General features: G+C 48.7%; 1 protein-coding gene across 3 annotated transcripts in view; it reads right to left on the reverse strand.

The window, feature by feature from the left end:
• tmem63c (transmembrane protein 63C) overlaps positions 1-14,252 on the reverse strand; it is a 413,010-nt gene that overhangs the window by 172,543 nt on the left and 226,215 nt on the right. For all 3 annotated transcript variants that reach the window (XM_067992153.1, XM_067992151.1, XM_067992152.1), the window contains exon 11: positions 5,982-6,102. In XM_067992153.1, the coding sequence (XP_067848254.1) occupies positions 5,982-6,102 (121 nt within the window). The remainder of the gene's footprint in view (positions 1-5,981; positions 6,103-14,252) is intronic.

A 14,252-nucleotide genomic window follows, 5' to 3' on the forward strand; every position in this document is an offset into this window, starting at 1 on the left:
CGTGCATGGTGCAATGCTTCTGGCGTTGACTTCCTGTGCCTCAGCCTACCAATGCCTGCGGAGCTGCAGTCTGGAGGGTCTCCTGCCACCCTGCGGGTACACGTTGGCCCTCCTTTTGTCCATGCCTTCCACCAAGGCCTCCAGAGCATCACTGGAGAAACGTGGGGCCCTCTCTCGTGCCGATCTTGCTATCCTCGTGGCCATTTTTCCCTTCTCCTAGTAAGCTGTGTACCTGCTATTTGAAATGTGCACCTGCACCTTTAAGGGGTGCAGGCTGCTGATGACGTGCGCTGTGCACGCCCCATTTCCAAATTCCTCATTCTCTGTGCAGCCTCTCAGCAGCACGGGTAGTGTTTGCTGCACGGAGATATCATGGTAAGTAGCAGGCGGCACAAAGTTCACGTGCTGTCTGCGAAGGGGCCATCGGGCACGGGGTACTAGCACGTGACACTAACCCTGCCCGAAAACGGCCCTTGTCGAATTTTTCCCCTGATGTCTCTTAAAATCTCTTAAAGGTAGTCGGTACCTGTTATTTGCTAAAAATAACAGTCTGCTGTCTGCACGGAGATCAGACATCGCACACATAAAACACAGATGCAGGTCCCATCCCTATGTTTACACACTGATGAGTTATGTTAAAACATCGAATAAAGGTTGTGCACTACTAAATCCCACATCCCTCCAATCTGCATGCCAGACTTCACCAATCTGCCAATCTGAGTTTGTACCAGGCCTGTGAGAGTGCATGCACCAAGGTTCTCTGCTGATGCATTAGAGTCCTTGGTGCAAGAGGTGGACAGAAGGAGGGACATCCTATATCTGAAGTGGGGGGTGGGAGCGGGCCTGAGGCCATCCAGACATATATCCAAAAGGCAGTGGGAGGCAGCGGGGGACGAAGTCAATGCCAGGCGCACAGCATCATGAACATGGATGCAGTGCAGGAAGAAGTTCAATGCTTTGACATGAGTGGTCAAGGTGAGTGAGGTCAACTGTCAAGTGGCGTCTCCTACCAACTGCACCACGAACCGTCTCCACTGCTCCACGTACTACACCCCCATCACCCCCCATCACCCCCAACACCCCCCATCACCCCCCAACACCCCCCATCACCCCCCATCACCCCCCAACACCCCCCATCACCCCCCATCACCCCCCATCACCCACATATCAACAAACTCTTTCCATCAGTACTCAACTCTTCCAATCAGGTGTTTCCTCTCACCCTCACACTGTTGCAAGCCGCCCACCCACAACTCAAAGGCCACACACACTAGCTATTCAAGCATGACAGGTTTGTCACCCAGACACAGGTCCTGCTTTGTTGCAGGAGGAGGTGGCACATAACAGGAGGCAGTAAGTGGCCCCTCGACGTGTTCAGGTGGTCGGGGTTAAGACTGTGTGTTGAGTTGAGCTTTAGACACCATTTTGGAACTTATCACTTTAAATCAGCGTTGCACATTGATTGTTTCCACTTACTCCTTACTTTACATGCTGACGGCGTTCGGTATTTGCACATGCGCTAATGGCAATACCAAGATGGCATCCGGCGCACGCCATGCTGGAAACGTGCGTGCGCAGCCAAGACGCCAACTTGGCACTTCGGGAGGCCGGGTAGCACCGAAACAATTGGCACTACACGGCCCAATTTCTAGCCCATGGAGATTAAAATGAACAGAAAAAGGAGGCTTATGATGAATGTAAAGTTCATAATACAGTCGAGAATCAGGCTGAATACAGAAAGTACAGAGGAGATCTAAAAAATGGGAATAAGAGGGGTAAAGAGGGTATGAGAATAGATTAGCGGCTAACATAGAAGGGAACTCAAAAGTCTTTTATAAACAACATATAAATAGTAAAAGGGTCGTCAAAGGAAGGGTGGGACTGATTGGGGACAAAAAAGGAGATCTTCTTGTGGAGGCAGAGGGCATGGCTGAGGCACTGAATGAATACTTCGCAACAGTCTGCATTAGAGAAGAGGATGCTGCCATCGTAGCAGTAAAGGAGGAGGAAGGTGCGATATTGGATAGGATAAAAATAGATGTTCAAAGGGACCTGGGTGTCCTTCTATATGAGTCACTGAAAGCTAACTTGCAGGTGCAGCAAGCAATTAGGAAGGCAAATAGTATGTTGGCCTTTATAACAACAGGATTTGAGTACAGGAGGTAAGATGCCTTACTGCAGTTATGTAAGGAGTCGTACAACACCAGGTTATAGTCCAACAGCTTTATTTGAAATCACAAGCTTTCGGAGCTTTGCTCCTTCGTCAGGTGAAGTGAAGAGATGCATATAGGCACAGCATATATAGTCAGAGAACAATGCCTGGTGATTACAGATAATCTTTCTAACTGCCCTTTATCACATCTCGGCAGAGATATAATCACAGCAATCAAAGGAGTGAATGGTGTTCAAACAGGTTAGTCAGGGAAACATTACATCCAAGAATACTGAGGTGGGGTCACAAGGGGTCAAATGTAGCAGATGCTGGGGTTTGTATTGAAAACAGCTAACTTTTTTTCGCTGGAAATCGCAGTAGGTCCGGCCGCATCTGTGTGTGGAGAACAAGCCAACTACGACTTGAGTCTGGATGACTCTACATCAGGTGGGGTTACATGTAACGTGACATGAACCCAAGATCCCGGTTGAGGCCGTCCTCATGGGTGCGGAACTTGACTATCAATTTCTGCTCGACGATTTTGCGTTGTCGTGTGTCTCGAAGGCCGCCTTGGAGAACGCTTACCCAAAGATTGGTGGCTGAATGTCCTTGACTGCTGAAGTGTTCCCCGACTGGGAGGGAGCCCTCCTGTCTGGCGATTGTTGCGCGGTGTCCGTTCATCCGTTGTCGCAGTGTCTGCATGGTCTCGCCAATGTACCATGCTCCGGGGCATCCTTTCCTGCAACGTATGAGGTAGACAACGTTGGCCGAGTCACAGGAGTATGAACCATGCACCTGGTGGGTGGTGTCCTCTCGTGTGATGGTGGTATTTGTGTCGATGATCTGGCATGTCTTGCAGAGGTTACCGTGGCAGGGTTGTGTGGTGTCGTGGACGCTGTTCTCCTGAAAGCTAGGTAATTTGCTGCGAACGATAGTCTGTTTGAGGTTGGGTGGCTGTTTAAAGGCGAGTAGTGGAGGTGTGGGGATGGCCTGAGCGAGGTGTTCGTCGTCATCGATGACATGTTGAAGGCTGCGGAGAACATGGCGTAGTTTCTCCGCTCCGGGGAAGTACTGGACGACGAAGGGTACTCTGTTGGTTGTGTCCCGTGTTAGTCTTCTGAGGAGGTCTGTGCGATTTTTCGCTGTGGCCCGTTGGAACTGTCGATCAACGAGTCGAGCATCATATCCCGTTCTTACGAGGGCGTCTTTCAGTGTCTGTAGGTGTCCATCGCGTTCCTCCTTGTCTGAGCAGATCCTGTGTATTCGCAGGGCCTGTCCATAGGGGATGGCCTCTTTGACGTGGTTAGGGTGGAAGCTGGAAAAGTGGAGTATCGTGAGGTTGTCCGTGGGCTTGCGGTAGAGTGAAGTGCTGAGGTGCCCGTCTTTGATGGAGATTCGTGTGTCCATGAATTAAACCGATTCTGAGGAGTAGTCCATGGTGAGCTTGATGGTGGGATGGAACTTGTTGATGTTATCGTGTAGTCTCTTTAGTGATTCTTCGCCGTGGGTCCATAGAAAGAAAATGTCGTCGATGTATCTGGTGTATAGCGTTGGTTGGAGGTCCTGTGCAATGAAGAAGTCGTGCTCGAACTTGTGCATGAAAATGTTGGCGTATTGGGGTGCGAATTTGGTCCCCATGGTTGTTCCGTGTGTTTGGGTAAAGAACTGGTTATCGAAGGTGAAGACATTGTGATCCAGGATGAAGCGGATGAGTTGTAGGATGGCGTCTGGAGATTGGCTGTTGTTGGTGTTGAGTATTGATGCTGTCGCAGCGATATATGCATCTCTTCACTTCACCTGACGAAGGAGCAAAGCTCCGAAAGCTTGTGATTTCAAATAAAGCTGTTGGACTATAACCTGGTGTTGTACGACTCCTTACATTTGTCCACCCCAGTCCATCACCGGCATCTCCACATCATTGCAGTTATGTAGGGCCTTGGTGAGACCGCACCTGGAGTATTGTGTACAATTTTGGTCTCCTGACCTAAGAAAGGATATACTTGCCATAGAGGGAATGCAACGAAGGTTCACCAGACTGATTCCTGGGATGCGAGATTGTCGTATGAGGAGAGATTGAGAAGACTAGGCCTGTATTCTCCAGAGTTTAGAAGAATGAGAGGTGATCTCATTTTGAAACATACAAAATTGTTACAGGGCTCAACAGGGTAGAACGACAGAACCATAGAAAAGATACAGCACAGAAGGGGGCCATTCGGCCCATCGTGTCCACGCCGGCTCGAACAACATTCGAATCCCACCTTCCAGCACCCGGTCCGTAGCCCTGCAGCTTACAGCACTTTGGGCATCGAATTCCATACACCCACCACCCTCTGGGTAAAAAAGTTTTTCCTCATGTCCCCTCTAATCCTTCCGCCAATCAGCTTAAATCTATGTCCTCTAGTTCTTGAACTCTCCGCTAGGGGAAACAGGTACTTCCTGTCTACTCTATCAAGGCCCCTCATAATTTTGTACACCTCAATCAAGTCTCCCCTCAGCCTCCTCTGCTCCAAGGAAAACAACCCCAGCCGATCCAATCTCTCCTCATAGCTGCAATTTTCAAGCCCTGGCAACATTCTTGTAAATCTTCTCTGCACTCTCTCCAGAGCAATTGCGTCCTTCCTGTAATGTGGTGACCAGAACTACGCACAATACTCCAGCTGTGGCCTTACCAGTGTTTTATACAGTTCCATCATTACATCCCTGCTTTTGTATTCTATACCTCGGCTAATAACGGAGAGCATTCCGTATGCCTTCTTCACAACCTTATCTATCTGTACTGCCACCTTCAGGGACCTGTGCACATGCACTCCAAGGTCTCTCACTTCCTCTACCCCTCTCAATATATTCCCATTTACTGCATATTCCCTTTTACTGTTTGCCCTCCCGAAGTGCATTACCTCACACTTCTCCGGGTTGAACTCCATTTGCCACTTTTCCGCCCACTCCACCAACCCATTGATATCTTCTTGGAATCTACAGCTATCCTCTTCACTATCAACTACACGGCCAATTTTTGAGTCGTCTGCAAATTTGCCAATCATGCCCCCTACATTCAAGTCCAAATCATTAATATACACCACAAACAGCAAGGGACCCAACACTGAGCCCTGTGGCACATCACTGGAAATGGATTTCCATTTGCAAAGACATCCATCGACTTTTACCCTTTGTTTCCTGTTACTGAGCCAATTTTGGATCCAATTCACCACATTTCCCTGTATCCCATGGGCTTTTACCTTTCTGACCAGTCTGCCATGTGGGACCTTGTCAAATGCCTTACTAAAATCCATGTAGACAACATCCACTGCACTACTTTCATCAATCCTCCTTGTCACTTCCTCAAAGAATTTAATCAGATTTGTAAGGCATGACCTTCCCTGAACAAATCCATGCTGACTATCCCTGATTAAACCATGCCTTTCCAAGTGACAGTTTATCCTATCTCTCAGCATTTATTCTAATAGTTTGCCCACCATCGAGGTAAGACTGAGTGGCCGATAATTGTTCGGCCTTTCCCTGAAGATGCAGGTCGGCATTTGCCGGTAGATGCAGGGAGGATGTTTCCCCTGGCTGGGGAGTCCAGAACCAGGGGTCACAGTCTCAGAATAAGGGGTAGGCCATTTCGGACTGAGAAGAGGAGAAATTTCTTCACTCAGAGTGTGTTGAGTCTGTCCCTGTCCCTCTGTCCCACCCGTCAGTCTCTGTCCCACCCGTCAGTCTCTGTCCCACCCGTCAGTCTCTGTCCCACTGCCCATCCTCACAGTCTCGTTCTTGCCTGGTTTGAACGTGTCTATTTTCTTTTTCATACTGATGGTTCCATTCTTCTCACCTGTTCAAACCCACAGGAGCTGCAGCAGCTGATCCGAGCTAATGGGTGGGTCTTAATCATTATCTTTCCTTCCTTTTGGGCCTTGGCTGTGAAATATAGGCGGCCTTTCATTGCCTTTCGCCTGAGAGAGGAAAATAAAAGTTACCAACAATAGAACCAGAGGCAGGAGTCCCAATAGGTTTTTACGGGTACCCCATCTCTCCTGAAGGCGCTGAGTTCAGCTGTGTTATAGTTCTACATACGTTGTATGCCTTCTATACCTCCCCAAACGGCAAATGATTATAGACAGGATGTTGAACCTTGGAGCATCATGGCAGAGCCGTAAACTGTCCTCACCCGTTGTCTACACCAATGCTCGTGTGTAGCAGGGGTCAATAGCAATCAGGAGCATGAACCCCAGATCATTTTCCCGACCGTAGCACAGGGGTTGAGGCTAATTGCAACCCTACTGAGAATAACTAACTCACAATGGGCATCGTGGTTGACTCTTAACTGCCCTCTTAAGTGGCCTCGCAAGTCACTCAGTTACCACCCTCTCAGTGGAATTAGGGGTGGGCAATATGTGCCAGCCTTGCCAGCAACACCCACAGCCTGAGAGTAGATTTTTAAAATCTTCTACTGTGTATGACACAGCATTAAGCACTGAACCATTGCTTCAGATTCCCAACATAGAACTCCCTTTATAAAGTAAAAAGAATGAACTTGCACGAAAGAGTGACAAATCCCCAGGACCAGATAGTTTCCATCCCAGGGTTTTAAAGGAAGTAGGTGAGCACATTGCGGATGCCCTAACTATAATCTTTCAAAGTTGTCTCGATTCAGGAACTGTCCCTCTAGATTGGAAAATTGCACATGTCACTCCACTTTTTAAGAAAGGAGAGAGAGGGAAACCAGGGAATTATAGACCAGTTAGCCTCACATCTGTTGTGGGGAAAATGCTGGAGTCTATAATTAAGGATAGGGTGACTGAACACCGAGAATTTTCAGTTAATCAGAGAGAGCCAGCATGGATTTGTGAAAGGTAGGTCGTGCCTGGCAAACCTGATTGAATTTTTTGAAGAGGTGACTTAAAGTAGTGGAAAGGGGAATGTCAATGGATGTTATTTATATGGACTTCCAGAAGTCATTTGATAAGGTCCCACATAAGAGACTGTTAGCTAAGTTAGAAGCCCATGGAATTGAGGGAAAAGTACGGACTTGGTTCGGAAGTTGGCTGAGCGAAAGGCGACAGAGAGTCGGGATAATGGGTAGGTACTCACATTGGCAGGATGTGACTAGTGGGGTCCCACAGGGATCTGCCTTGGGGCCTCAATTATTCACAATATTTATTAACGACTTAGATGAAGGCATAGAAAGTCTCATATCTAAGTTTGCCGATGACACAAAGATTGGTGGCATTGTAAGCAGTGTAGATGAAAACATAAAATTACAAAGGGATATTGATAGATTAGGTGAATGGGCAAAATTGTGGCAAATGGAATTCAATGTAGACAAATGTGAGGTCATCCACTTTGGATCAAAAAAGGATAGAACAGGGTACTTTCTAAATGGTAAAAAGTTAAAAACAGTGGATGTCCAAAGGGACTTAGGGGTTCAGGTACATGGATCATTGAAGTGTCATGAACAGGTGCAGAAAATATTCAAGAAGGCTAATGGAATGCTGGCCTTTATATCTAGAGGACTGGAGTACAAGGGGGCAGAAGTTATGCTGCAGCTATACAAAACCCTGGTTAGACCACACCTGGAGTACTGTGAGCAGTTCTGGGCACCGCACCTTCGGAAGGACATATTGGCCTTGGAGGGAGTGCATCGTAGGTTTACTAGAATGATACCCGGACTTCAGGGGTTAAGTTACGAGGAGAGATTAATCGGAATACAAATTGGGGTTGTATTCTCTAGAGTTTTGAAGGTTAAGGGGTGATCTGATCGAAGTTTATAAGATATTAAGGGGAACAGATAGGGTGGATAGAGAGAAACTATTTCCGCTGGTTGGGGATTTTAGGAGTAGGGGGCACAGTCTAAAAATTAGAGCCAGACCTTTCAGGAGCGAGATTAGAAAACATTTCTACACACAAAGGGTGGTAGAAGTTTGGAACTCTCTTCCACAAACGGCAATTGATACTAGCTCAATTGATAAATTTAAATCTGAGATAGATAGCTTTTTGGCAACCAAAGGTATTAAGGGATATGGGCCAAAGGCAGGTATATGGAGTTAGAGGGATCTATTTCTCCTGGACCCTATTGATCACTGTTGTAAATGTTTCCCACTGCTGTTCTATTTCTTTGTTTGTTGGTAAATTTTTTCAGTTTATTTTTCCTAGTTCCATTCTTACCCCCTGAAAATCAGCATTTTTACCCAATTTATTACTTCGGTCTTTGACTTACTTGTGTCCTTTTTAATCTTTATCTGAAACCTAATTATGTTATGATCGCTATTGCCAAAATGTTCCTCTATGCTTACTTCTCTTATCTGCTCGGGTTCATTTCCCATTACTAGATCCAGCAGTGATTCCTCCCTTGTTGGGCTTCTCACCCACTGGGTATGAAAGGAGTCCTGAACACACTGTAAAAACCTGTACCCCTTTACCTACCTCTTGGCAGCTTATCTGGGGATAGTTAAAATCTCCCATGATTATTATTCTATGTCCTTTGCTTACATATTTCTTTCTGCACCTCCTTTCCACTGGTGATTTATAGTATACCCCTGTTAGAGTGATCGATCCCTTATCTTTTATTTCAATCCACATGGATTCTGTTTCTATCCTTCTGTTAGTTATGTCCCTTTTTTCGACTGCCATTATGTTATCCATAATTAATACATCTACTCGACCCCCCCTTCCTTCCCTATCCTTTCTGATTATATTCTAGCCTGTATGACTAGCTGTGGGGGATACAGTATGACTAGCTGTGGGGGATACAGTATGACTAGCTGTGGGGGATACAGTATGACTAGCTGTGGGGGATACAGTATGACTAGCTGTGGGGGATACAGTATGACTAGTTGTGGGGGATACAGTATGACTAGCTGTGGGGGATACAGTATGACCAGCTGTGGGGGATACAGTATGACTAGCTGTGGGGGATACAGTATGACTAGCTGTGGGGGATACAGTATGACTAGCTGTGGGGGATACAGTATGACTAGCTGTGGGGGGAACAGTCCGACTGCTGAGGGTGTACAGTACGACTAGCTGTGGGGGCACAGTATGAATAGCTGTGGGGGCACAGTATGACTGCTAAGGGGGTATAGGATGACTAGTTGTGGGGGCACAGTATGAATAGCTGTGGGGGTACAGTACGACAAGCTGAGGGTGTACAGAAACCTCCTGCTGATTACTACCTACCGTCCTCCCTCAGCTGATGAATCAGTCCTCCTCCATGTTGAACACCACTTGGAGGAAGCACTGAGGGAAACAAGGGCACAGAATGTACTCTGGGTGGGGGACTTCAATGTCCATCACCAAGAGTGGCTCAGTAGCACCACGACTGACCGAGCTGGCCGAGTCCTGAAGGACATAGCTGCCAGACTGGGCCTGCGGCAGGTGGTGAGCGAACCAACACGAGGGAAAAACTTACTTGACCTCGTCCTCACCAATCTACCTGTTGCAAATGCATCTGTCCATGACAGTATTGGTAGGAGTGACCACCGCACAGTCCTCGTGGAGATGAAGTCCCGTCTTCACACTGAGGACACCATCCAACGTGTTGTGTGGCACTACCACCGTGCTAAATGGGATAGATTCAGAACAGATCTAGCAGCTCAAAACTGGGCATCCATGAGGCGCTGTGGGCCATCAGCAGCAGCAGAATTGTATTCCAGCACAATCTGTAACCTCATGCCTGGCATATTCCTCACTCTACCATTACCAACAAGCCAGGGGATCAACCCTGGTTCAATGAGGAGTGTAGAAGAGCATGCCAGGAGCAGCACCAGGTGTACCTAAAAATGAGGTGCCAACCTGGTGAAGCTACAACTCAGGACGACATGCATGCTAAACAGCGGAAGCAACATGCTATAGACAGAGCTAAGCGATTCCACAACCAACGGATCAGATCAAAGCTCTGCAGTCCTGCCACATCCAGTCGTGAATGGTGGTGGACAATTAAACAACTAACGGGAGGAGGAGGCTCTGCAAACATCCCCATCCTCAATGATGGCGGAGTCCAGCACGTGAGTGCAAAAGACAAGGCTGAAGCGTTTGCAACCATCTTCAGCCAGAAGTGCCGAGTGGATGATCCATCTCGGCCTCCTCCCGATATCCCCACCATCACAGAAGGCAGTCTTCAGCCAATTCGATTCACTCCACGTGATATCAAGAAACGGCTGAGTGCACTGGATACAGCAAAGGCGATGGGCCCCAACAACATCCCGGCTGTAGTGCTGAAGACTTGTGCTCCAGAACTAGCTGCGCCTCTAGCCATGCTGTTCCAGTACAGCTACAAGACTGGCATCTACCCAACAATGTGGAAAATTGCCCAGGTATGTCCTGTCCACAAAAAGCAGGACAAATCCAATCCGGCCAATTACCGCCCCATCAGTCTACTCTCAATCATCAGCAAAGGATGGAAGGTGTCGTCGACAGTGCTATCAAGCGGCACTCACTCACCAATAACCTGCTCACCGATGCTCAGTTTGGGTTCCGCCAGGACCACTCGGCTCCAGACCTCATTACAGCCTTGGTCCAAACATGGACAAAAGAGCTGATTTCCAGAGGTGAGGTGAGAGTGACTGCCCTTGACATCAAGGCAGCATTTGACCGAGTGTGGCACCAAGGAGCCCTAGTAAAATTGAAGTCAATGGGAATCAGGGGGAAAACTCTCCAGTGGGGGGAGTCATACCTAGCACAAAGGAAGATGGTAGTGGTTGTTGGAGGCCAATCATCTCAGCCCCAGGACATTGCTGCAGGAGTTCCTCAGGGCAGCGTCCTAGGCCCAACTATCTTCAGCTGCTTCATCAATGACCTTCCCTCCATCATAAGGTCAGAAATGGGGATGTTCGCTGATGACTGCACAGTGTTCAGTTCTATTCGCAACCCCTCAAATAATGAAGCAGTCCGAGCCCGCATGCAGCAAGACCTGGACAACATCCAGGCTTGAGCTCATAAGTGGCAAGTAACATTCGCGCCAGATAAGTGCCAGGCAATGACCATAGAGTCATAGAGTCATAGAGTTATACAGCACGGATAGAGGCCCTTCGGCCCATCGTGTCCGCGCCGGCCATCAGCCCTGTCTACTCTAATCCCATATTCCAGCATTTGGTCTGTAGCCTTGTATGCTATGGCATTTCAAGTGCTCATCCAAATGCTTCTTGAATGTTGTGAGGGTTCCTGCCTCCACAACCCTTTCAGACAGTGAGTTCCAGACTCCAACCACCCTCTGGGTGAAAAAGTTATTTCTAAAATCCCCTCTAAACCTCCCGCCTTTTACCTTGAATCTATGTCCCCTTGTTATAGAACCCTCAACGAAGGGAAAAAGCTCCTTAGTATCCATCCTATCTGTGCCCCTCATAATTTTGTACACCTCAATCATGTCCCCCCTCAGCCTCCTCTGCTCCAAGGAAAACAAACCCAATCTTCCCAGTCTCTCTTCATAGCTGAAGCGCTCCAGCCCTGGTAACATCCTGGTGAATCTCCTCTGCACCCTCTCCAAAGCGATCACATCCTTCCTGTAGTGTGGCGACCAGAACTGCACACAGTACTCCAGCTGTGGCCTAACCAGTGTTTTATACAGCTCCATCATAACCTCCTTGCTCTTATATTCTATGCCTCGGCTAATAAAGGCAAGTATCCCATATGCCTTCTTTACCACCTTATCGACCTGTTCCGCCGCCTTCAGGGATCTGTGAACTTGCACACCAAGATCCCTCTGACCCTCTGTCTTGCCTAGGGTCCTCCCATTCATTGTGTATTCCCTTGCCTTGTTAGTCCCTCCAAAGTGCATCACCTCGCACTTTTCCGGGTTAAATTCCATTTGCCACTGTTCCGCCCATCTGACCAACCCATCCATATCGTCCTGCAGACTGAGGCTGTCCTCCTCGCTATTTACCACCCTACCAATTTTTGTATCATCAGCGAACTTACTGATCATACCTTTTACATTCATATCCAAGTCATTAATGTAGACCACAAACAGCAAGGGACCCAGCACCGATCCCTGTGGTACCCCACTGGCCACAGGCTTCCAGTCACAAAAACAACCTTCGACCATCACCCTCTGCCTTCTGCCACTAAGCCAATTTTGTATCCAAAGTGCCAAGGCACCCTGGATTCCATGGGCTCGTACCTTCTTGACCAGTCTCCTGTGGGGGACTTTATCGAAGGCCTTACTGAAATCCATGTATACCACATCCACTGCGTTACCCTCATCCACACGCCTAGTCACCCCCTCAAAAAATTCAATCAAATTAGTCAGACATGATCTTCCCTTGACAAAGCCATGTTGACTATCCCTGATTAATCCTTGCTTCTCCAAGTGGAGACTAATTTTGTCCTTCAGAATTTTTTCCAATAATTTTCCTACCACTGATGTTAGGCTCACTGGCCTGTAGTTCCCCGGTTTTTCCCTACTCCCCTTCTTGAATAATGGTATTACATTCGCGGTTCTCCAGTCCTCTGGCACATCCTCTGTGGCCAGAGAGGTTCTGAATATATGTGTCAGAGCCCCCGCAATCTCCTCCTTTGCCTCACACAGTAGCCTGGGAAACATTTCGTCCGGGCCTGGGGATTTATCCATTTTTAGGCCTGCTAAAACCGCCAATACCATCTCCAACAAGAGAGAGTCTAACCACCTCCCCTTGACATTCAACGGCATTACCATCGCCGAATACCCCACCATCAACATCCTGGGGGTCACCATTGACCAGAAACTTAACTGGACCAGCCATATAAATACTGTGGCTATGAGAGCAGGTCACAGGCTGGGTATTCTGCTGCGAGTGACTCATCTCCTGACTCCCCAAAGCCTTTCCACCATCTACAAGGCACAAGTCAGGAGTGTGATGGAATACTCTCCACTTGCTTGGTTGAGTGCAGCTCCAACAACACTCAAGAAGCTCGACACCATCCAAGATAAAGCAGCCCGCTTGATTGGCACCCCATCCACCACCCTAAACATTCACTCCCTTCGCCACCGGCGCACAGTGGCTGCAGTGTGTGCCATCCACAGGATGCACTGCAGCAACTCGCCAAGGCTTCTTCGACAGCACCTCCCAAACCCGCGACCTCTACCACCTAGAAGGACAAGAGCAGCAGGCGCATGGGAACAACACCACCTGCACGTTCCCCTCCAAGTCACACACCATCCCGACTTGGAAATATATCGCCGTTCCTTCATCGTCACTGGGTCAAAATCCTGGAACTCCCTTCCTAACAGCACTGTGGGAGAACCGTCACCACACGGACTGCAGCGGTTCAAGAAGGCGGCTCACCACCACCTTCTCAAGGGCAATTAGGGATGGGCAATAAATGCCGACGTCGCCAGCGATGCCCACATCCCGTGAACGAATTTTTAAAAAGCTGTGGGGCTACAGTACGACGAGCTGTGAGGGGGTACAGTCTGACCAGCTGTGGGGGGTACAGTGGGACTAGCTGTGAGGGGTACAGTATGACTAGCTGTGGGGGGTACAGTATGACTAGCTGTGAGGGGGTACAGTATGACCAGCTGTGGGGGGTACAGTGGGACTAGCTGTGAGGGGTACAGTACGACCAGCTGTGAAGGGGTACAGTACGATTAGCTGTGAGGGGTACAGTACAACTAGCTGTGGGGGGTACAGTACAACTAGCTGTGGGGGGTACAGTACGACTAGCTGTGGGGGGTACAGTACGACTAGCTGTGGGGGGTACAGTACGACTAGCTGTGGGGGCACAGTATGACCAGCTGTGGGGGGTACAGTATGACCAGCTGTGAGGGGTACAGTATGACCAGCTGTGAGGGGTACAGTATGACCAGCTGTGAGGGGGTACAGTACGACTAGCTGTGAGGGGGTACAGTATGACCAGCTGTGAGGGGGTACAGTACGACTAGCTGTGAGGGGTACAGTATGACTAGCTGTGGGGGGTACAGTACGACTAGCTGTGAGGGGGTACAGTATGACTAGCTGTGAGGGGGTACAGTATGACCAGCTGTGGGGGGTACAGTGGGACTAGCTGTGAGGGGTACAGTACGACCAGCTGTGAAGGGGTACAGTACGACTAGCTGTGAAGGGGTACAGTACGACTAGCTGTGAGGGGTACAGTACGACTAGCTGTGGGGGGTACAGTACGACTAGCTGTG

This window comes from Heptranchias perlo, chromosome 10, assembly GCF_035084215.1.
Source record: "Heptranchias perlo isolate sHepPer1 chromosome 10, sHepPer1.hap1, whole genome shotgun sequence".
NCBI lineage: Eukaryota > Metazoa > Chordata > Chondrichthyes > Hexanchiformes > Hexanchidae > Heptranchias > Heptranchias perlo.